The sequence below is a fragment of the Grus americana genome, chromosome 3 (genome assembly GCF_028858705.1).
Source record: "Grus americana isolate bGruAme1 chromosome 3, bGruAme1.mat, whole genome shotgun sequence".
NCBI lineage: Eukaryota > Metazoa > Chordata > Aves > Gruiformes > Gruidae > Grus > Grus americana.
Window position 1 is genome coordinate 36,412,775 of NC_072854.1, and position 23,216 is coordinate 36,435,990.

At 36.6% G+C, this 23,216-nt stretch overlaps 1 protein-coding gene across 2 annotated transcripts in view; it reads right to left on the reverse strand.

The window, feature by feature from the left end:
* Positions 1-361: 361 nt before the first annotated feature.
* Positions 362-23,216, reverse strand: part of PHIP (pleckstrin homology domain interacting protein) — a 121,552-nt gene continuing 98,697 nt past the window's right edge. Inside the window, exons 30-40 of one of the 2 annotated variants that reach the window (XM_054819393.1) lie at positions 21,620-21,775; positions 19,888-20,008; positions 16,709-16,834; positions 14,729-14,801; positions 14,319-14,369; positions 13,880-14,029; positions 12,079-12,231; positions 9,814-9,977; positions 9,058-9,338; positions 8,717-8,878; positions 362-6,738 (exon numbers count right to left, since the gene is read on the reverse strand). In XM_054819393.1, coding sequence (XP_054675368.1) covers positions 6,098-6,738; positions 8,717-8,878; positions 9,058-9,338; positions 9,814-9,977; positions 12,079-12,231; positions 13,880-14,029; positions 14,319-14,369; positions 14,729-14,801; positions 16,709-16,834; positions 19,888-20,008; positions 21,620-21,775 — 2,078 coding nt within the window. In that variant the 3' untranslated portion in view covers positions 362-6,097. Of the gene's footprint in view, positions 6,742-8,716; positions 8,879-9,057; positions 9,339-9,813; positions 9,978-12,078; positions 12,232-13,879; positions 14,030-14,318; positions 14,370-14,728; positions 14,802-16,708; positions 16,835-19,887; positions 20,009-21,619; positions 21,776-23,216 lie in introns of both variants that reach the window. The other variant, XM_054819392.1, reaches the window with a different exon arrangement.

Here is a 23,216-nt window from a genome sequence, read left to right on the forward strand (position 1 = left end):
TGGTTCCAGCAGCTGTCACACGAGCAGGGATGGCTTCTTGGAGGGTGAGGGGAACCCTGCCACACACACATGAAAGTGAGCTAACGACTGGCAACATGGCGCCTGCAGTGCCAGGTGCCAGTGCCTTTGTATCGCCTCCAGAATTGCAGGTTTTAGTGAAAACCCTACAAAATGGCAAATTGTGATCTCTGTCAGAGTACGCTCTGGTAGTAATTTTGTCCATTCCCACGTAATACACTATACCATACTACCGTATACAGCCATACCATATTCTACAAGGAATCACAACGAGTTGATTTTAGGCTGTCTGGAAAAACACACAAACAATTCTCTCATAACACAGTAAATCACTAGATAGAAAGACACACTGTTGGACAGCTTAGAAAAACATGTTTTCTATTTATTTAAAAATAAGTTTGTAGTTACTACATTGCAGTGACAGTAATTCTTACACATACATTCTAGTTTGTATAAAAGGATTCAAAGTATTATGCATCAAAACTAACATAGAAAGTGTCCACATAACAGTAAAGAAATTTCCAATCCATATGTACAAAAAGAAAGGGCACTGTTATCCTGGTGAGATACTTCAGGTTATAACATGATAATCCAGATTTCTGGAAGGAAAAAAACCTTGATAAAGCTGAAGAATTATAGTTTTCAAAACTGTTACTCATTACATACAACAGATTTGTGTTTTACATAATTCTGTACAAAATAAGCGTAATTTTTAATCTGAAAATGTGTCAGTTTCAAAATTAACCTTTCTAGGTCATTTCCTTGAAGTTGAGCTCCATTCTATACATATTTAAACATTATGACAGAATTTAATACACGCAAGATCATTATCCAGTCGTCCGCCACACTTCTGCGGTTTTAGTATGGTCCAAAAATGTAACTTCTGTATGGTCTCATTGTATTAGCAAACCAACACACGCAGTTGTAAGCACAAAATAGTACACGTACATCATACAGACATGCGTACGTGACAGGTACTTATACTCCTCATTTGTGTGACCTCATTCTTTGTTCTTTCAGGGTAGAAATTCATAGTATAGTACTACCTTCCCTCCCTAAAATGTATTGTTTGCATTATTTGAAGTGAATTTCCTGATGTATTTATCTGCATTAAAAAGGATCCAAATGACTACTTGGTCTCACTACCTACCTCCTAAAAGCTAAATTTATTCACCTTCATTTTATTGCAGCATGTAAGGTTTCTCTCTAGAATGCCTTAAGGCTGTTATAACCTTGGGAAAAGGCGGGGGGGGAAGCTAATTGCCTTTTTCTGCAACTGAAGATGTCTTATAATCTAGCTTTCCTGGTACGCTTCCTCCTCTAACACACTGTAAAACTGACGTGGTGAATTCCCACATTAAAACTAGCACAAATGCAAGAGCACCTAGAGGTTAGCTCTAGTTTAAAAGCTACTTGTTATTTCCCCCAGCCACAGTAGAAGGTGTACAAGCTGCATTCCCAATTCAAAACTGGGAAACTATGTAAGCTGTCACTACCAGATTTGTCACCGGAAACACAGTGTCAAGCCTTGGCCAACTTTATGAAGTTTAATACACTTTCCTCTGCATATGAACAAGCATGTATATACAGTAATTTACAGCAGAAAACTAACAGCCCTTTTATCAGTTGACTATCTAGGTCCCCTTGGAAACCAATCTGTTACAAGAACTTCAGGGATAAAAGAAAATATATAGCAATTTTTTTACACAGTTAATTTGTCTTCATTAGGTAGTAAACAGAAAATGAGCTTTTGCTGTTTCTAGGTGAGGTTTTAAAGCCCTCACCTTCTGTATCACAGCACTATTGCAGAGTTGTATGTAAATTCTCGTTAAACACTCAACTCTTAAAAAAAGCAAGAAGAAAAACCTTTGGAAAACTACTGTGGACAAAATATACTACTTTAGAGTAAGGTAAGGACTCGGAACACAATGTAATTATTGTGGTATGGCTGTATCTTGATTGACCAGCAATACGTTAAAATAAACTCCGCAAGATTCACATGCTTCAAATTAAATGCAAATGTTGATGAACGTGAGCTTAAAAACCTCTAACCTCAAATCCACTACTTAAGTATGGGGTGAAAGGGTCCCATCCAGTTAAGCCTATTGCTTTTATAGAACCAGTCAACCATTTAACATGTGCCTAAGTTCAAATTACATGCTAAAGCATTTACTTGTAGTCCTTGATCCAACAAATGTGAGCAAAAGATTTAACAATGTGGTGTAAAAATTTTAACAAGCTTGAAGTTACTGAATGGACAGACTACTTTTTGTGTTATACGTAGCCTTTTTTTGGTAAGACAAAAGCCTCTGGCACAGAATCAGAATTGGTACTTGAAAAAGTATTTGTACAGCAATACAGTGAATAAGTTGTCTCTACGCTACGATTTATTTTTTTATAGATATTAATATATCCTACGTGCTTCATCAGGGTCCTTTATCAATTAATAGTTTTACAAATACTAAGCCATAGTAATATTTAACTCAACCAACTCAATCTTACAAGTCTATCAACAAACTGATCACATGTACAAACCGGACACTGTACAAATAAACATATGCAAATATATATCACAGCAGTCTAATCACTGGAGGAAGACATTTTTTTCTGTAAAGTTGTATCACTGCTCACTGCCAAGTGACAAAGAGCTCTAGTTCAGTATTGACAATAATGAACACTATAGTGGTAAAATTTAAGTTCAGTTCCCAGAGAACACACTGACAACAGAAACAAAATGGCTGAAGAGTTAAGAACGTAGGCACGGGTACAATGATTTCTGTTAAACGTTTCGAGCACACTGGTACCACAGAAACAGAAGGGATCTCCTCATCTGTAGAGGAGGGAGCACACTGTCATTAAGATAGCACTCTGCGGTACATATCGGTTTTAACATTTCCCAGTCTAGAGTAGAAATACCAGAACAGCATCCTCGTATCCATGTCAAATATAAATGAATTTAATGAATAAAACTGCGTTAATTGCTGCCAGGTCTGTAAGAGAGTTTGCATGTATATGACTACGAACCTATGTAATATTTACAATGTGTATGTGAAACAAGCACATGAGATTTCGATACTCCATTTTCTGAACCAGTTGTTAGGTACTCAACATGGCATTATAAAACATGCATATAACTATAGTCCTTAAATTATTTCAGAATATTGACCAATAGTTTATTGCTCACATTTCAAAACTTAAAGACTTTGTAATCAAAAGCTCTTTTTCTGTGTCGATACAGTTATGTCACGACAACCTAAAATAATACATTTTTTTCCCTGACCAAAATGCACAGTCTGGTGGTGACTAAAGTCTCATAAATAAAGTTTGCAACCTAATGAAATTAAATTATAAAAATATAACTTCTAAATAAATCTGGTATTAATTTCTAATAAATTTTTAGTGGTGCTTCTATAAAAAAAATTGACCCAAATTATCCACAATTTATTTTAAAAGGAAAAACATTAATGTGTCAAATATGAATTAAAAAATTACTGGCTAACGTCACCGATATTAGCAGGTGAGAAGCAGTACCCATGTTCTGCATGTAAGGCCTTCTATTCTCATAAAATTAAGATGCACAATTTCCTACCATTAAGGGAACACATATTATTTCAGTCTCTGAAACATACATACAAGGTATTCTCGATATATAAATATATACATAAACATGCAATATAAAACATTATTACAAATGATGTAGATACAGAAGCTGAATTTTAGATATAATCTATTTCATATGTTACAATGCAGATAACATCAGGAAATTACACATTTTCAAATGATTGCCTTCATCAGTGAGATTTGACAAAATTAACAAGTAGAATCAATTAGCTTTGAATTGTGAAGCGGTATTGCAACTGAACAACCATAGCTTGTCATCTTACCACGTGCTTAGTGACTCCAGTTTAACTAAATGTGAAATGCTTGTTAGAAAAAATAAATATACCAACAAATGAAATGCAAACTAATCCCTGCTCCCCAAATTCACATCCGTAACAATTCAAAGAGGATCTGGAAAATATTTTAGTCATTTTTTTGTCACAAAATGCATAATGAACTATAGAAAAGTAGGTACTGTGGATACCCATTTGCTATCCACAGTAGTGTATTTCCTCTTGTTGCCAGTTACCAATGTTCTTTGTTCAATCATGTAGGTTTTTTTTTTTTGTAACAGAAAATAAAGAGTGAAGAATTAGGCCTCAAATAAGTACGCAGAATCTGTGCAAATTTAAGGTCTTAATTCTGTATGCCCTTCCTTCCAGATATTGCAGATGATGTTTGTAAAAAAAAAAAGTTAAAAAAAGAAAAGAATTATTATCAAGTAAGGGTGTACAGAATTGAGGTTTCATTTCAGGTTTATTTTTTCAACTAAGTTAGGGTCACATGAAAAAAAATAAAAAATCTTTCACACTACCCAAACTCCCAAAATAACGTATAACCAGAAAATTTTGGTTACATTTTTGTACCATACCAGATCTCAGAAAATATGACTAAGTTCTGTGGTTTTTTCCTTAAAACTGGACAATACTTTTTTTTAAGTGATAGAAAATGGTATTAAAGTTTGTTTGTAAAGGTATAAAATAACTAAATGTACCATAAACAAATAAATAACTGCTTGTCTTTTCCAGAGCAGTACATATAACAATACATTCCCCTAAGTCATATAGTTATCATTTACAATAGACAACTTAATTTCACTAAGGATGCAAGAAATAATAGAATACAAGGCACAATCATTAAATGGAATTTTTCTTTAGGGTGTATATTGACTTATGTCAGCGTGATATACCATAAAAAGTGCAGAAAAACACAATGTGCAATGAGACCACTGTATAAAACATGATTGCATAAAAAGTGATTTGGCCTTTTAACCTTAATAATTGAAAATAACCAATCTTCCCCTTAAAATTAAACTATAAAGTATGACATTTTAAAATTTATTTTCAATTCTAGTGCTATCTAAAAAATCCTGAAAAAAATTTATACCTGGGTAATATTTTATATGTATGTGTTTATGTATATATTAATATATACACATACACTCTTCTTTGTAGGTCATTTTAGCCTCTTAAGCATGTCTAAAGTTGTAGAAACAACAATCTGGATCAGAAAGTAAACATCATAATTCCATATCTGTCCTGTAATTTCCTTGAATCCTTTAACCAATTATACATTTTGTCTAAAACATCTCTGTCAAAGGACCCCACCAGTGCATTATTTTCTACCAAAAGTACCAAAAAGGATACATTTCAGAACAATGTTAACAACTTACGATTTAAAACGATACACAGCTTTTATCACTGCAAATGGTATGCTGTACTGACACTCAAAAAGAAAAAAAGGCTTTCCACTGCACTGATTCTCAGTCTTTGGCACAATAAACAGAGATTTAGTGATTGATACAAGAATCAAGGTCTGAAAAATTAGACATTAGTCGAACTTTTTCCAATGTGGATATATATATATATTTGTGATTACATTTTTGCTATGTTTGGCAGAACTTGGATAAACCAACAGCCTGTGCTAGGCTTCTTTTGCAGCTGAACGTTCCATCACTGCTTAAATTAAACATTTTCAGATTAGCAAAGTTTGGTATTATTGTATTTAATAGAAACGTAAGTGAATTTACTGCCACTTTTTGCCAAAGTCTGCCTTCCTAGGCAACTTGACTTTACAATCAAAGTGTACCTTGCTTGGTCAAAAATAGACTTCTGTGTTCAGTTTGTGGCATTAAAAGTTCTATCGCCTTTTTGTAACTGTGTAGAGATACTACGCACTACTCAAGCAGAGTAGTTCTCAACTCCGTACGTCAGTCAGGAATTGCTTCAATTATTCTCAACTGTGAATAAAATGACTGTTGAAATGCATAACCTATTTGGAGGGCAATAAATAGCAAAAGTTTAAAATATATATTTCTTTCAAAGAATGTTCTTTCAGGTTTTTTTTTTGCTAAATTTTTCTCCCCAAATCAGAACTTATTCTTCTAACCCATAATAGCAGCAGGGAAGCAGAAGTCTGTTCTGCTGTTCCTTAACTGTACCTGCTTCATAGCATTCGGAAGTAAAACCCTTGGTAAAAATTACCAACCAATTAAATTAGCTTTTGCTTTTTCAGTCAACTTTCGGACTCTGCCTCTGCTAGACGTTCCAAAAGTTAAGGAGGTGTCTTCAAACAATAGCTGCCTTTGCTCTTCCTCAGAGTCATCTTCATTGTAAAAGGCTGTCCTCCTACCCTGGTTTCTAGTTCTCATGTGAGGTTCAGAGTCTTTAAGCTCTTCGGACCCCTCCTCCATAGGCTCCTCTATCTTTTTCCTCCTGCTTCTAGTTTGCATTTTAACATTCGCAGGAACTAAGAGGTCCGAGCCTGGCTGATGGGTCTTCATCTTCCTTTTTGGCTTTCTACCCCCACGGCCTTTTTTTTGTAACAAGTCTTCCTTCATATTATTTTCAGAAAGAGAATTGGATGCAGTAGAAGCAGATGCTTCTTCTGGTATATCCCTTGTGCTCTGGATTGTATTCTGTTCTGCACCTTTTTGCTGTTCAACCATCAGTAGCTTTTTTGGTTTTCTGCCTCTTTTCTTGTGCACCACTTCACAGCTACTGTTACTAGTCTCCACCTTCGGTTTCCGTCCAGGACCTCTTTTCACTGGAGGTTTCGAAGGCTGTCCTCCATGTCCGTTCACCTGAATGCTTCCTGACGCCAAAGCATTATTCTTGCAATCTGCTGTAAAGAAATGAGAGTACTTTTTACATTTGTTTTCACACTGCTTTAATAAAACTCTCACTAAAATATCTGAATGGATACAGTGAATGAATCACAGTGATTGCTAATCTGTCAAAATCTAAGAAACCCAGAAGAAAAGGAAAGGAGAGAAAGGAAAAAGAAGGAAAAAAAGAAGAAAGAAAAGAAGAAAAAAGGGAACAGCTCAGGTGTTTTTCTTGATTGATACACCACCAGTGGACAAAAACTCCTATTTAGTATCTGCAACAGCAAAAAGTTGCTCAAGAAGCATTGCTGCAAGGATCAGGAATGCTGCACAGCAGGTCATCTCTGGAGAAATGAAAAAGTTCCTTTCAGCCTGAGGTAGCACCCTTTACAGCCAGTTCATTAGACCTGGGTTATCTGAACAACAAACGAGGAAAAGGGTAGAAACGTGGGAGACTGACAAAAAAGTAGTCTGCAATTTGCACAGATTTCTCACATTAATGGACACACAACAGAAGGTATTTGCTTGGAGAATTTTCATAGAATGATAGACTGGTTAGGGTTGGAAGGGACCTCAAAGATCATCTAGTTCCAACCCCCCTGCCATGGGCAGGGACACCCTCCACTAGACCACATTGCCCAAAGCCCCATCCAACCTGGCCTTGAACACTTCCAGGGAGGGGGCCTCCACAACCTCTCTGGGCAACCTGTTCCAGTGTCTCACCACCCTCACACCACTGTTTTATGGGCTGTGAGTTTTCCTTAGGTGAGTGGAACTCAACCTCCTCAGTGGGGCATGTCACAGGACCTCTTATGGAGACATTCTGATACCAGAGCCCTTGCCTAACACACAACCAGGAACAGACTCATAGCCAGCACAATAGGTCATCCAGTCCTTTGATGGAACATCCATGCACAGCTCCTGCTGGGTTCAAATGTGCCCCATCGTGCATTGAAAGCACAGGCCTCCACTGTCCTCTGAGTGGATGTGCAGGAGGGAAAGATCATGTCAATGACATTCCAATACCTCTGATGTGAGCAAACATCCAGTTGTGTATAACGGGTGCATATTCAGCCATGCAATGTGGTTAACAGCTGAGGCCTTTGTGAGAAAGCTTGCAAGGAATAGACAGATGATTTAACTTATCAGACCACAAGCTGCTTTTTCAGAAGCATGGAAGAGTAAGAACAAACAGATAATCCTCAGGGAGAGGAGGACTATAAGGAGTAACTAGATTAGTTGGGGACCCATTTGCAGACTTCTGTTTCTTCATCTTCAGAGAAAAGACGTTTAGTGGATCTAGCTGCTTCACAGCAGCTTCGGAGCAGTTCAAAGCTCCTTCATAAACAGGAATGCTTTTATGACTAGGAGATCTTATTTCCATCTCCACAGAAGCTTTGAGTTTTAAGGTATCCAGACATCAAAAGACCAAGCAAGTTCAGTCAGAAGATTATGTGAAACTAGGTCTGATCAATCCATACAAAATATACTCAACAGAAGCAGTAAACACTGCATACTTCTATTCTGTTGCAGCAAAAAAATGAAAGAATAAAGTTGCAGCTGGGATGCTCTGATCTTTCTTGCTTGTGGTTGTGGAAAGCATCATCACACTCAGCGTTACTGACCTAAATATAACCCAGGTAAGTTTGATTAGGTAAAAACCACAGGGTTTGAAGTGCAACCCTGCAGAAGTCTGCTTTGGAATCCGAGAACTCGTAACACGACCCTTGTAATAATTTAAATGAAGATAAAGATATGTTAACAGATCAAAATTGGCTAGACAACACAGTTATCACACCATGGAAATGGTGCTAAGAGTAGTCAAACCCAGGCTAATTTATCAAGAAGGAAATTGTGACTGAGTTGTTACACTTCCCTACTAAATCTTAATGCACACTAATTTCCCCACTCCCAAATTATCATAACTAAAGTACAACACTACAGCCACTACATCAATAACTGGGGCAGAAAAGTTCCAAAGAAACTCTGTACCTTGTTGATTAACAGTGGAAGATTTTACTTTGCGCTTGATTTGCTTCTCTTTCTCAGGATTTTCTCTTGCGGAGTTATTCCTAGTGTTATGACTGTAATCAGATTGACTAGGGATTGATACAGTATTCTGGTTCTTGGAATGTTTGGTTGAATTCTCCAGTACTAGAAGGACAAAAAGAAAAAAATATTCAAGTGAAGTAGTTTGTATCACAATCTTATATGGCTAAAAAGGAAGTCGTGTTCTACTACAAACGAATAATTTGAATCAGTGATCTAGAAAGCAAGTTTTATGTTTAAAAACATTCACAGCTTAAAGAAAAATAATCAAAGAAACAACTTGCCTGACTTTCCTGACCCTGCAGTAGTATTAGGTTTTGTAATTAAAGGCTTTATCGTTAAAGGCTTTGCTCCTGAAGAAGTAGATGGCTGCTCTGTAACAGCCACATCTGTCATCCCCCTATTGCTTCTAGTCCGCACAAGGGAAGAGGTTTCAGCCGCTTTTCCATTCATCTGAGGGGGAGCATGTCTCAGTGCTGTTGACCGTGCAGGTGCAGAAGATGAAGAGGTGGCAGGAGTTTCTGCCTTCAGCTGAGGTTTTATTAATCTCCTCTTCCTTTCAGGGCTGCAAAAGGAGGAACAGGTTGTATCCCAGATGACTGCTTTTTTATTTTACAGGAATAAATTAAATTAAATGCTAGTGTCTGAGATCGTGGGAGTAAAAAAATCATCTCTGTATGAAGTATGTTAAAAATATGACATTTACTGTGGAAATTCATGTAGTTGTGAGCCTCTGAAAAGTGAATCTTTACAATAAATGCTATAGTTTTATGACAAAGCATGATGCCATCACTGTCCTAACGATGCTGTTTTACTGTACATGTTTAGCAGTTATTTGAATTTTAAGCACTTACACTACGATAGCTCTAAGTAAAGTTTAAAACTCTTCCACATCATAGGGACTTGCATGTCAAAGCTATCATTCTGCAATATAGGGAATAGTAAAGGAAGTATTAAGAAAAAAACCACACCGAGTTCTACTATTTAGGTATGTCAAACTTGTGCAGCATTTCATGAATGCTGTAAAGGAAATAACATACCTGGATGCAACACTACTGGAAACTGAGCTGCTTCTACTTCTTTTTTTCCTTCGTTTCTTTATTGTATTTCTTTTATGAAAGCGTAGGGCAGATTTATAATCCGATAAAATAGAACTTATGTGTTCTTCAAAGAAAGCAGAAAGGCGCAAACTCATGCTGTAGATCTAAAAAAGAAAAGCCAGAAAACAAACAAGTTTTATACTTTTCCAATGCATCGCTTTATTTATTTATCATTGAAATAGCTACAAAAATAAACTGATTAATATGGAAATGTTTTAAGGAAATTTACAGTCTGTCTCAACAAATTTACACTAATCCATGTGTAAGTTTAACTATTTTCATGGTTCTGAAAAGCATATTACAGCTGAAGATCACACACAAAAGGAAAAATTAGCAAAGCTACCTTTTCTACTGTCCCTTTTCAACTGCCTTTCCAGAATGCATCCCTTTCTAGCTTCAGCAGAAACCACAAAGAGAGATCCCTAATGGAATTTTACTGTTCCATACCTAGGGTCAAGAAATCTAATTTTCTTCTATTCAGTCTATTCCTCTTACGGATGAATTCATACTACCGGTAAGTTGGTTGCAACAGGTACAATAAATGTATTAGAATTATGTAGGTACACATCTTTTGCCTTTTTTTCTTTTTTTAGCCTTGGATTATTTACGCAGAGACACCCAATCAAACTCAGTTTAGATCACAACTAATTATTTAGGCATAGTTGCTACTAATTCTGGAAGCAAAAACCATGGAAGTGAACTGTCTAGATACTTTAAGAGGGGACACAGCACCTTCTTAGAATATGAAACACAAAATTAAACAGTTGCCTACCTAATGACACACCAGACAAGCTGTGTGAGTGCAGACTAAGCAGTGAGTGTGACAGATTCTGCATGCATTACTGAAGACGACATCCAAGAAATTTCGTAAGAAAATATGCAAAAAACTATACAAAAACATGTCTAATGTGCCAAGGAAAAAATACCAAAACACATTGATGGGTTTAGGTTTACTCTTCAAGTAAGCATCAGTGATGTAAAGCAAGATACTAAAAATATCACTGAATGACAAAGAGTAAAAACATCACCATGCAACATCTATGTATTACATGCACTGAAAGTACATAGGTTCTGGAATATTGAAATTCTTGACATCAGAACCTTCTACTTCTAAGTAAAATAAAAAAGAGCTACAAGCTTACTACTATGCCAGTCTATTTGGAAAAAACATGAAAAAAATATAAGAAAATGTCAGAAGAAACTGTGAAACCACACAGAGCTAAGATAGGAGAATGCTTGACATTATCTTGGTTTGAGGAGATCAAGAAGAGAAAGAAAAACCACAAGAGAATCCAGCCCTGCCCCAAAAGCCCTGCCCTTTGATACAACCCAAAGACAGCAGCCCGGACAGTGAGTGGGATTAGTGTCTATTTCTGACTGAAGAGAGATCAGTCACTGATCAGTCCTTCTTGCTAGTCACCAACCAAAGGCATTTGTCCCTGCGTTTTAAGATAATAAAGTCCTGATGATTAATTTGCTATTTAGAACAGCCAAACATAAAAGCTATTAATAATTCTAGTCTAACACCTAAAGCATATTAGCAGAAGAAAAGCTACACAGAAGCCTTGAACGCACGTAAGTATACATTTATAACTGACTGCTAACAGATACTGCACCTACAAGTCAATTTGAGAGAAAACATTATTAACTCTACCAGTGGCAGGGCATTTCACTGTCAGCTTAGCACAAACAGCTCTGCAGGCTCATGCTTTATGTAAACAGTTGTGTCCCAGCAATCCTAAGCACTTCATTACAATCTCACTGCATACCAGTGAACAGCACAGAATTTCATTACTCTCTATACCTGGGTATTTCAGTCTGGGGCAACCTCCAAAGTGGAGTAGTTTAGGGCCCCATGTGTGTTTTGAAAATCTAGTTTCTTCCCCAAAATATCAGTTAAATTCCACTACTGTACCCACAATCATGTTTCAACAGATCTTTCCATCAATGTAGCTCTCCTTTTAGATCCACTTTCAAATATTTACTTTTGAAACATACTTGCAGAATATCGGAACTTTAGGCATTTGAACAGCATGCATTCCTTTCCTTTAAAATACAAAGCTATACTACTTTCTCAAAAATATTCATGTTTGAAGATCAGAAATAATTAAACTTGTTTTTAAAGTAATCAATTTACTGTCTGTTTTCCTGTCCTGTATTTTTCAGATATAAGTATTCTGTCAAACAAAGTAAATAAAGTCTTACCCTTGATCTTTTACTTGGTGTATAGGCCTTGGAATTGCTGAAAATAAGTCTCACATCTTTACATAACTCCATTGGTGACTCATAGTTTCCAGCTTCCAGTGTTTCTCTAACAGTAGCAAAATCCATAGGAGTGTCAATAATATCTCTATAATCCTGTTAAGAAATAGCAAAGCAATGTATTACTTTTTTTTCTCCATGTCTTAATGTATCATTTTCAGTAGGATGAATTTGATAAACCTGTTTAAACCAAATGTCCTCTTTAAGTAGGTATGGAAGACTGCTGAAGACATTTTGCTCCTTTCTATTCATACACAATGTAACTCCTCACAGACATACTCAACAGGATCGAGGTTAGAAGTTAAATGATACAAGATTTAATTCATTTTGTAAACAGATTTACTGAAAGCTCAGAATTGTGTGTCCTAAGGGTTGTATTACTGACACACTGTCATGAAGATAACTGCAATATGAAAGTGTGACTACAAACTCTCTGGGTGGCTTAACAGCTCAAACTTGGTACTAAGCCTAATACTGTTTTTACATATTAGCTTTAAAATATGAAGTTTGAATATTTGAACCTGATCAGAGGCTGCACATCCCTGCTGAAACCTGAGCAGTTTCCCAAACGGAAGATCTGGCAATTTAGGAAAGTAACAGTAAAATAGTGAAAATTCCACAGGCTTAAATAGGGCCCTATTCAAGCCAACAGAACTGTTTTTCTAGGCTATGGAAGAAACAGAGAAATATCCATACAACCAAAAAGTTAAAATACCAAAATTGACCAAAAGGTTAACTTAATCCATCAGAGCAAGAGAACCTGTGTGAGTGCCTCTGAACGTTAAACACATTTGTGACATCAGGGAGCAGAGCGCTTCATGCCCAAGCCTAGTAAGGTGCTCTCTATCAGCTCAACTGAGGATCTCAAACATGGCCACTTGTAGTTGGCCATGGCATAAAGCTGAGGTTTCTTCAAAAATTATGGTGCCCAACGGCTGCAGAAGTGTCAAGACAGACCTACTAGTGACTTCTGAAAGAGAAGCATTTCTTTTCTCTAACTGGGATGATTAATTTCCCCCAAGTTAATCACCTTAGAGTGGTATTTTAAAGAAAAACTTAAGATATGCTAGAAGGAAAGCGTGCAAAACCTTTGCTTTCTTACTTAAAGTAAAACTAGCCTAAAAGGCTAAAAGAGATCCAAGGCAACAAGACTTTTGTGTTAAAATACTCTGTCATTAAAAATGGCTGCTCATGGCTATTTGAACTCCAGTGTCATCACCCAGGCAGAAAGCAGAATTTGGGAAAGTCATTGTTACTACAGTTAAAGGTTCACTACAGTTCTTCAGTAGGTATTTTTTTCCACATCAAGCCCAGGTGACTGTGATATGAAAATTACTTTTCATTTTTACACTTCAGAAACGAAAACCAGAAAATTTATATATGACATTTGTCACATGCAACTACCAAACTTATGCACTTCCTATCTGCCCAGTTTTCATTCAGAAAAGGAAAGATGCAATTTAATAGCAAAAGCTGTAATTTACTTAACACCACAGATATCCCAGAATGGAAATCATTTTGCAACTAAAGCATTTAAGAAAATGGAGAAGTTCTTTTGACATTACTTTAAAAATACAGTAAACATTATCAGGTGACAACCAAGCACTGAAAAAGATTTCTGTCAATAGAGCTGCCTGAGGTTTCAATTAAGAGTTGGAAAAATGGTCACAGTTGAAAAAAACCCAACAAACCCAACCACCTAACAAATGGATTATAACCAGCCTTCCTGTTCTAAAACACTCACTGGATATTCAAGGAGATCCACTGGTTGTCGAAATGGTTCAGAGTCCTCACACTGAAAAATGAGATTCAGCAGCTCCTGACATTGCTTCTTCCATGACTGAATGTCATATGACTGAGCTCTATTACGTAGCCGCCGCTTTGGTTGATGATCCTGAAATGACAATATTGTCTGGTATATATTAAACAGACTAGCTGTTTTTACAAAATCTAATAGAAAAGGTACCCTGCAGGACATAAATTCTAATTAATGAATTTGTAAAATGTAGCAGCACAGACAGAAATGCTTTTACATTCAACAGCTCAGTAGAAGTTCAAAAACTTTCCAAAAGATGACATTACATGACAACAAAAACATTTTCAGTTTTATATTCCTTTGTTTACAAATGCATTTCTAATTATTTATAACACTATACATTATTTAAAAAAAATAAATAATTTACCTTTCTTTTTCTAGTGGAAGTTCCTGGCACATTTGTATCTTTCTCTTCTTCCTTTGAGCAAGATAATGAGTCGCATAAAAAGGTTAAAAAAATATAAGCACTTATGAGTAGGTGAGTTCTTTTATACTTTACTTATAATTTGAGTCTTTACAGTTCTATCCCTGTCCCTTTGGGAAGCATTTCATGTGACCATCAGTTTTGAGAACTTCTCAGAAGTCTGAAGAAGCCTCTAAATTCTCCAATAAACCATTAAAACTCTCTGCACCAAAGGAGGAGAGGAGGCTGGATTTTTACCCAGTTTCCCAGCAGACAAAAAGAAACATTTGACAGAAAAGTACACCCCACTCCCTTACAGTGACTGAAACCTTCGCCAGTCTATCAATGCTAATGTCTAAGACACAACCACTTACCTCATCAGAGTCCGACAACACTTTCTTCTTCATTGCATTGTATAATGGAATTATGTCATAGCAACTCTGGTCTCTGTAAAAAGGAAGGCACACTAACATTTATTTTCCATCTTCACCTATGGAATCAACTATATTTTGTCTAGGATAAGGAAAGTGTTTATGAAGCCATGCCCAAATAAAACGATAAAATGTTTAGTGCTATACAAATACTAAGAGGACTGCATAATCTTCTGCTCAAAAAGCTGTAAAATATTATCTGCACTCTGTAAAATATAAAACACTTCACAAGTAAATGTTTTAAAATTAAAAATCACAATCCTTCACCATGAATTTATTAGCATTAGAAAAATCTAATACTATACAACATAAAGGGCTCTGGGGCCCATCTAGCTTTGTAAGAACCACTACAGTGGATTTAGTGTAAAAAAGTGCAATTTAATACATTAGCACCCATAATGCAACACATTTGAAATGTAACATTTATTTGTGTAAGGACTAACACTGTTATTGTATAAACCTGCATCATTAAATTAGTAAAACAAACACCGATTTTCAATTCTTGTATAACACAGCAAACTCCTACACAAAAGAAAGCCCAAAGGTGTTCTACTAGGTAGCAATACAAACCACCAGAAAAAAGGAGTAAACACACAGCGACTCTACACTGGAATCACAATCCATAATACAGGCTACTGCCATTATCACTGGAACAGCTTTGCTGCTTTTTAAAAGACTTAGGTAAATTAGAGACTAAGCCTTCGATTCTCAGAGGCACCTAGATATTTCACTCTCATCAAAACCACAGGGTTTGCCTTCCATGGTGTAGGCCTTCTACCCTACAGTACCATTCTACCCTACCCTAAAAATTACTAGCTCACATAAATGAGTATACTAATAGACACAAGCTATAGGCAATTATTAAATAAGAATATCCATGTGTTGCACTAATTCAGCTAAGCCAATTAAAATCACACACTTTGAAAAATCCTGAGCTGCTTAATTAATCAGAAAAAAACCATGTAGGACAAAGATGCTAAAGAACAAAATTAGTAATAGGGAAGCCCTTTTAGATACATATCTGTTCCTAAAGGTGTATTTCACTACAACTTTTAACATCTGCAACAGTTAAGTATTTTTCACTCTCCAGCCAATATCAGAAATCACAGGCACTGAAGATAAAGATTTATGTATGGAGTCAAAGTCTTCAATTTCCAAATACATAATGCAATTCTGATGTTTTTAAGAACACATGAAATAAAAAAGAACAAGATTTAATTTGTCAGTGAGAAACTAAATCACTAAAAATGTCATGATTTTTGTTAAACTAATGAAGTATCTTGCTTTTTCTACAACGTGGAAACAGCAGCATTCACTGTGTACAAGCAAGTCAAGGCAGTGGACGCACTCAGTAAGCTGCTCTTACAAACTTTAGCTCTGCAAACATGTCAACTGACTGTGAGAACTCTGAAACATCTCTCATTGAGTTTTTCTATAGACAATAATAAAAAAGACCATTTGAAAGACAACTACTATTTCTGTAAACTACAAAGCCTCCAATTTTTATTTTGCATATCAAACACCATTTTCAATCACATTATAAATTGTAAAGACTTTAGAATTAAATGCCCACAATTATGTTAACACAGGCAGTATCCAAACTCAAAATTAGAACTCCTAATTTACCTATAAATATATCTTTCACTCCATGAAGAGACTCAGACCCATTTTTATCATTTAGTAGAAAGTCTCTTGAAATAAAATGCCACGCCAATCTATGCCAATCAACATATTATAAAATTTTACTTTGTTTTGCAAACTTACGTATTCATTGTCAAGCTAAGCTTTATTCTTTTTTGCCCCAACAGCAGACAACAGGCTTATTCAAGCTGCAGAACTATCTCACTTTAAAATTCAGATCCGAAAAGACTGAATATCTTGGTAAGAGACAGGAATTAACAACAGACCTACTAAGCAACTCACTTTATGAAGTGTAGCAGAAGATCTGTGACAAATTTGGCAGATTTGACAATAGGACTTCCGGGCTCATTAAACGTGCGAGTATTATGTTCTATGTACCGGACTTCCCACATTAATGAAGAGAGACGCCTGTATATGAAAAGAGGGAAAAGGGAAGTTTAAAAAAAAAAAAAAAAAAAAAAAAGAAAGAGGGGGACAGGGAAGAAGACTTCATTTTTAGCAATGTATATTGAACAGGAGAAAGTGCCTTACATCCTTCTTCCAATGTATTATCCCTTTTTTTTTTTTTTTACATTAAATCAGAAAACATGCACACTTAGATACGTTGCCCTATGTGATCAGCAGAAGGCAGCTTCCTCAGGCTTCCTGCTCTCATGTTATGTCCTGCAGTAATTTATACAAATGGCTTTAAAAATATACAGCTGATGCTCCTCAGGAAAATTCAGCTGTGACACTTCAGCTTTTATTAGTCCTGTATGATATACATAACCCACTCTATATCATCTCTTAAGTCACAGCTGAGGATTAACAAAATAGTAATAAAAAATTATTAAAAGTATACATTTTTTCTGACAGATAGACAATGATCAGAATTCCTCACGTAGCTCTGATTTAATGACCTAACTATAGAACAGCCACATTATGAAAAATTATGCACAAAAGCAAAAATAACTGAAAAATTAAATCAAAATCTAAAATAAAAAAAGCCATACAAATACAGTATCAAATAAAAACTGACAGCAGAGAAGTTACAAATATATACAATCTTCTGTTTTCATACTAGCAAAACACGATGAAAAGAAATGCTGCACATGTGTTTTGTCAAGTAAAGGAGGGGATCATTGTGTTGGGTTTGCGTGGCAGGGTTTTGGTGGCGGGGAGGGCTACAGGGGTGGCTTCTGTGAGAAGCTGCTAGAAGCTCCCCCTGTGTCTGATAGAGCCAATGCCAGCCGGCTCTAAGACGGGCCCGCCGCTGGCCAAGGCCAAGCCAATCAGCGCCTCTGTGATAACATATTTAAGAAGAAGAAAAACACTTAGAGAGCGAGCGAGCTTTTGCAGCCGGAAAGAGGAGTGAGAAGACGTAAGAAACTCTGCAGACACCAAGGTCAGTGCAGAAGGAGGGGGAGGAGGTGCTCCAGGCACCAGAGCAGAGATCCCCCTGCAGCCCGTGGTGAAGGCCATGGTGAAGCAGGCTGTCCCCCTGCAGCCCATGGAGGAAGGATGAGGGGGTGTAGAGATTCCACCTGCAGCCCGTGGAGGACCCCACACCGGAGCAGGTGGAGGCACCTGAAGGAGGCTGCGGCCTGTGGGAAGCCCACGCTGGAGCAAGTTCCAGGCCGGACCGGTGGACCTGTGAAGAGGGGAGCCCACGCCAGGGCAGGTTTGCTGGCAGGACTTGTGACCTCGTGGGGGACCCCACGCTGGAGCAGTTTGCTCCTGAAGGTCTGCACCCCGTGAGAGGGACTCCATGCTGGAGCAGGGGAACGATGAGAGGAGTCCTCCCCCTTGAGGATGAAGAAGCGGCAGAAACACTGACCGTAACCCCCACTCCCCGTCCCCCTGTGCCGCTGACGGGGGGGAAGGTTGAAGCCGGGAGTGAAGTTGAGCCCGGGAAGATGGGAGGGGTGGGGGGAGGTGTTTTAAGAGTTGATTTTATTTTCTCATTGCTCTACTCTGTTTTGCCTAGTAATAAATCAGATGAATTCCCTCTCTAAGTTTGGTCTGTTTTGCTTGTGACGATAATTAGTGAGTGATCTCTCCCTGTCCTTATCTCGACCTACAAGCATTTCGTTATGCCTTTTCTCCCCTGTTTAGTGAATGAGGAGAGTGAGAGAGCGGCTCTGGTGGGCACCTGGCCCCCAGCCAGGCTCAACCCACCACAATCATTTAACATGTTTAGCGTAGCATAAGCATTTAGATGCAATATAATCACGTTTATGGGTCCAGCGTTTAGTTCTATACAATGCCAACAGTGACTGGGAAAGATCATATTTTTCTATTTTGTTTTGCATTTTTTAAAAACATACAGGCATGCTAAGGCTCCTGGTTCAAAAGTAAGTCTCATGAAAAGCTACCAAAATCTCAAGTGATCTGAGCAATCCCTCCTGCAGAAGGTAAAGAAAAAAAATTTCCCTGGAAAGCAGAACACAAGGTGGTTGCTTATTACCTAACCAGGCCTTGGCAATCCTACAAACTAATAAAACTGGATTTACTGAAGAAGGTATGCTGATGACCAAAAATAACTGCTTATTCTTTTGACAAGAGAAACAAAATGCAGCAAAAAGTCCTCACCACCTCTGATTGCAAAGCAGTACATTATAGAAGTGAAAGCTGGATTACCTTATATCACACAATAAATATGGAACAACAAATGTACATTATTGCATTATAATGTATAAAAACGGAGTTTTTTTTGAAAATTAATAAGTCATTTTAATTTAGAATTCAATCTTCAGTAACTACACAAAGTACTACAAACTTTGAAATTTGGCCCAAACCAAAACGCTATCCATGTTTGTTCAAAACAAGTATCAGAGGGACACTGGTTTTCCAACCAGAAATACCCCAAGAACCAAAGAAACCAGAAGTAATTTAAAGGAGCATACTCCTACATAGATAATACTTACTGAAAAAAAAAACAAACCAGCAATTGCAGTTTAGGAAAATGTAAAAAACCGTGTCAAAAAAGTTAAAACCTATTTTTGTTGCTGTCCAACAATTTAGAATTTCAAGGCCAATAATTTAAGAAGCTATGTTCTGTGTAGCTTCTTAAGTGATAATGCAATATTTATTTATTTTTCAAAGTGCAATAGGACAAACACACTTGACGCATTTCTAAGGTTTCTCTTATTAAAAAAGATTTAAAAAAAAATCATCAAGTGGAAACTTAATCCTTTTGACTGGAAGTCATTCTACTGACCTAGTCTCTGGTCCTGCAATTTGAACCTCACATGGAACAAGTCATTTGCATAAGCAAATTTGAATGCCATGTACATTTTGGAGAAGAGATGTTCAATCCTTTTTAATGTTTTATAAAATGAAAACCTATATCAAGGGTAGAAGATGGGAAGAATGGAAAGCACACACCTGTACCCATCTCCTAGTTGGGCATTACAAGACAAAGAGCTACCAAAAATACAGTTGGTGATATTTCACAGCAAGAACTGAGACTTGGATCTAACCTGTAAAATCTGCTTTCGAGTCTTTGTTTAATGGTACTGAGGTCTGTGGGATATGCCACAACAGTGCAATACATTGGGTAAGCTTGAAGATCCACAGGTGCCACAAATGCAGAAGCAATATCTAGATAGAATGAAAAAAAAAAAAAAAGTTATATACCACAAAAGTCCCTTAGCATCTTCAAGATCCATCCCCCTCGCAACATACACTATTTCTTCACGTTTGAAATGCATAGCACTTTCCCAAAAATACCAACGACTACTCTAGATATTCCAAGAAATTTGTGATATTCTACAATATAAAAGTGCTTGCTGAGGTGTATGTTGTAAGTACAATCATTGCAGCGACTACCCATTCTGTTGTGCATGAAGCAGCACACTCCTCAGACACAGCAAGCATGTGCAAAATATACACATTTGAAAAATAGATTTAAATGTATAAATTAAACATATATGAAGACATACAATTTCGTATTGTTATTTACAACACAGGCTCATTTCATTTTGTTTTATATTGCCTCTCTCCCATCTTCAAGCCAAGCACTCCATTAAATTCTTACATCAAAGTTACAGTACTATTTCAATCTCATTAAGATACAGGGAAAATCCACACTCAAAATCAAATGGAAACACAATCTCCTGTCCCTACCTAACAGCAAAGAAGCCTTCTAAAACCAATCCACCATAATGCTAGAAGACTGATGAGCAATTTAAGTCTGTGCACCTATACAACTTGTTTTTTTCCTCCTGTTCTTAGAAGCATCATGAGTGCTAAGACACATCATTCTAACATTTTATACCTCAAGGGAAAATACCATAATACAAAACCATAAAAAATTTTTATAGTCTCTTTCAAAAGTCTTTAAAATCAGAAAATACGTTGTTGCTAAACAGACTGCTCTTTTTCTAAAAGCTGTTTACTTAGGAATGTTCTAGCAACTGCTACTTTGTACTGATATGCACCACATATGCTATAGTCAAATCCCAAACTAGCAGTATGTCATACAACATAATACAAAATGTAAACCTATTACTCTTAGATGACACAGTGAAAACAACTAAAATTTCATTTCCTCACAATTTTTTTTTAATGTAATTTGGATTACTACACTGTATGGGTATTTCCTTTCTTTTGGAAGCAAAGGGAAGCTTCTTATGCAGTATGTCACCAAAGAAGGCATAATGTGGGACATTCAGGTATCAAAAGTATTTTGAGGGTTAAGAGTTTTCTGGCTTTTTTGAAATGTGTCTTACCTTGCTTCAATTACTTCAAAAATCAGTTACAAAAAAATTATCTGGGACAACTTACATGTGTCATTTATGACCACTGTTACCCCAAAACCTGAGACTGCTGACTTAACACGAGTTTGCTCATCACAAAACATACAAAGCATTTATGATTCAGCCTGTATTTCACTGATGGATCTCCATTTCAGACACCCATCTTTGATCATGTAAATATTGCACTGATGTGTTAAATCTTTTAACAATTACCTATTCAGAAGCTACCTGTAAAGTGTAATTGCTCTACAACCAAATAGCAAGCTGCTTTTTGTAAGTTAATCAATTACTTTTTCCTCAGCATTTTGCACAACTAAGGCAATGTGATTAGAAAAGGCTAATACAGGCAGAGTCTACACATAAGTATCCACTCTCTAAGTAAATGGGTAAGTACACATCAGCAGAGTCTGATAAATATAAGACAAAAACGTTTCCCATATTATTCAGGATTTACCTAGTGTCATGAGTTGGTTTATCCCTGCAATAATTCTGTCGCACTCCTCGTCTCGGGTCCTGGAACCCCACTCTCCATCCAGAGGTTTGTAGAGCAGAGTTCGACGTTCATCATCTGTTAAAGGAACACTAGTTCCCAGTTCTTCTGGAAATATAGCTAGAATGTAACATGAAAACTAAATAAAACATACATCTTTGTATCTAGTGTAACACACATACCTGTAATTCAAAGATATATAACATTATTTTACTAACCAACACAAATGCATAGTTCTTGATTTGCCCAAATATATTTTGGATGTATCCAGTATCCTTTCTGTATATTGTTGTTATGTTAAATTTAAATCCTTACAATGCAGTTTGGTGTACAAGTCCTCCATGAAACAAGATTTATCCACTTCTGAATAGCTAACTGTGGAATTTATTTTAGAACTTACTAAGGCACTCCTTTATCACAGATAAAGTTTGTGGGTTTTTTTAAAAAAATCCAAGAATTCTTGGGAATAAATGGTCAATGATTTTCAGATAGAGTTTAAGATACTGACTTTGATGTGGATGCTAGAACATTCTCCAGGTAGTGGTTCCACCTTGTCACAGTTTTGTCAGGTCAAATGCTAAAACAAGAGCTCCTGAGCAAGCAAAAAGTGTCATCACCGTAGCATTTTTGAGGACCTACCAACTTTGACAATTCATAATGTAACAGCAGATTTTCAGAGTGTGATGCAAAGTGCTCCTCTTTACCTTTTTTTTTAAAGGAAGATGTAATAAAAGTCGGTATACAGCAAAAAAAATCAGGTTCAGGTTTGGTTATCTGTTTTAATTAACTATTTAGGCATGTTATCACTCTAACTTCTGTATTTTACTTATGACAAAGAGGTAGCCACTAAAAGGAGGGCTGAACCAAAATGAAAAGTTGAAATGAAAACATTTATAACTTAAAAGAATTAAGAATTATTTATGGTTACTTATGAGCGACAATATTATCAAACATTTCCTAGAAAACACAAGGAAAAAATGCTGATTCTACTTTGTTCTTTAACCACTTTATGAAACCTTCAAAAAAACCCCAAACCACCTCAATCTAAATGAGGAAAGAAGAAATAACTACATCCTTGTCTGTGAACAGTGCCCGTGCTATGCTGTCCACTCTGCAGCGTGTTTATCTGCCACACATGCTGGGCCAGAAAGGGAGCAAATCCTACTATAATCAAACTATCTCACAGGCGCGTGTTGTGCCTGCAACTCACTGAACATCTGCAGGCATGCTGGCAGGTCTCAGAGCAGCCAGTCCCCTCAAAGAAAACAGAGGGCATAGGTTTCTCTTCAATCCCCCCTAACTGTACAAAAAGTTAACCTTAACCGTACATCATCTGTTCTAAGTTTTTGTAACATTTCTGTCTATTTCCAACATACAATTAGCTTCTCTAAGTATGGCTATATGTTTTTTCACAGTTCATTTATCTTGAGCCACTTTTAGTTTAGTAATTGATTTAAGCACGTTCTTCAAATGCAACTGGTTTGTAGGCCTTCCCCCTACTCCCCAAGAGAAACAGGATTATTTAGGTAAACCATTCTTTTTTCTTTAAATTAAGTTTTAA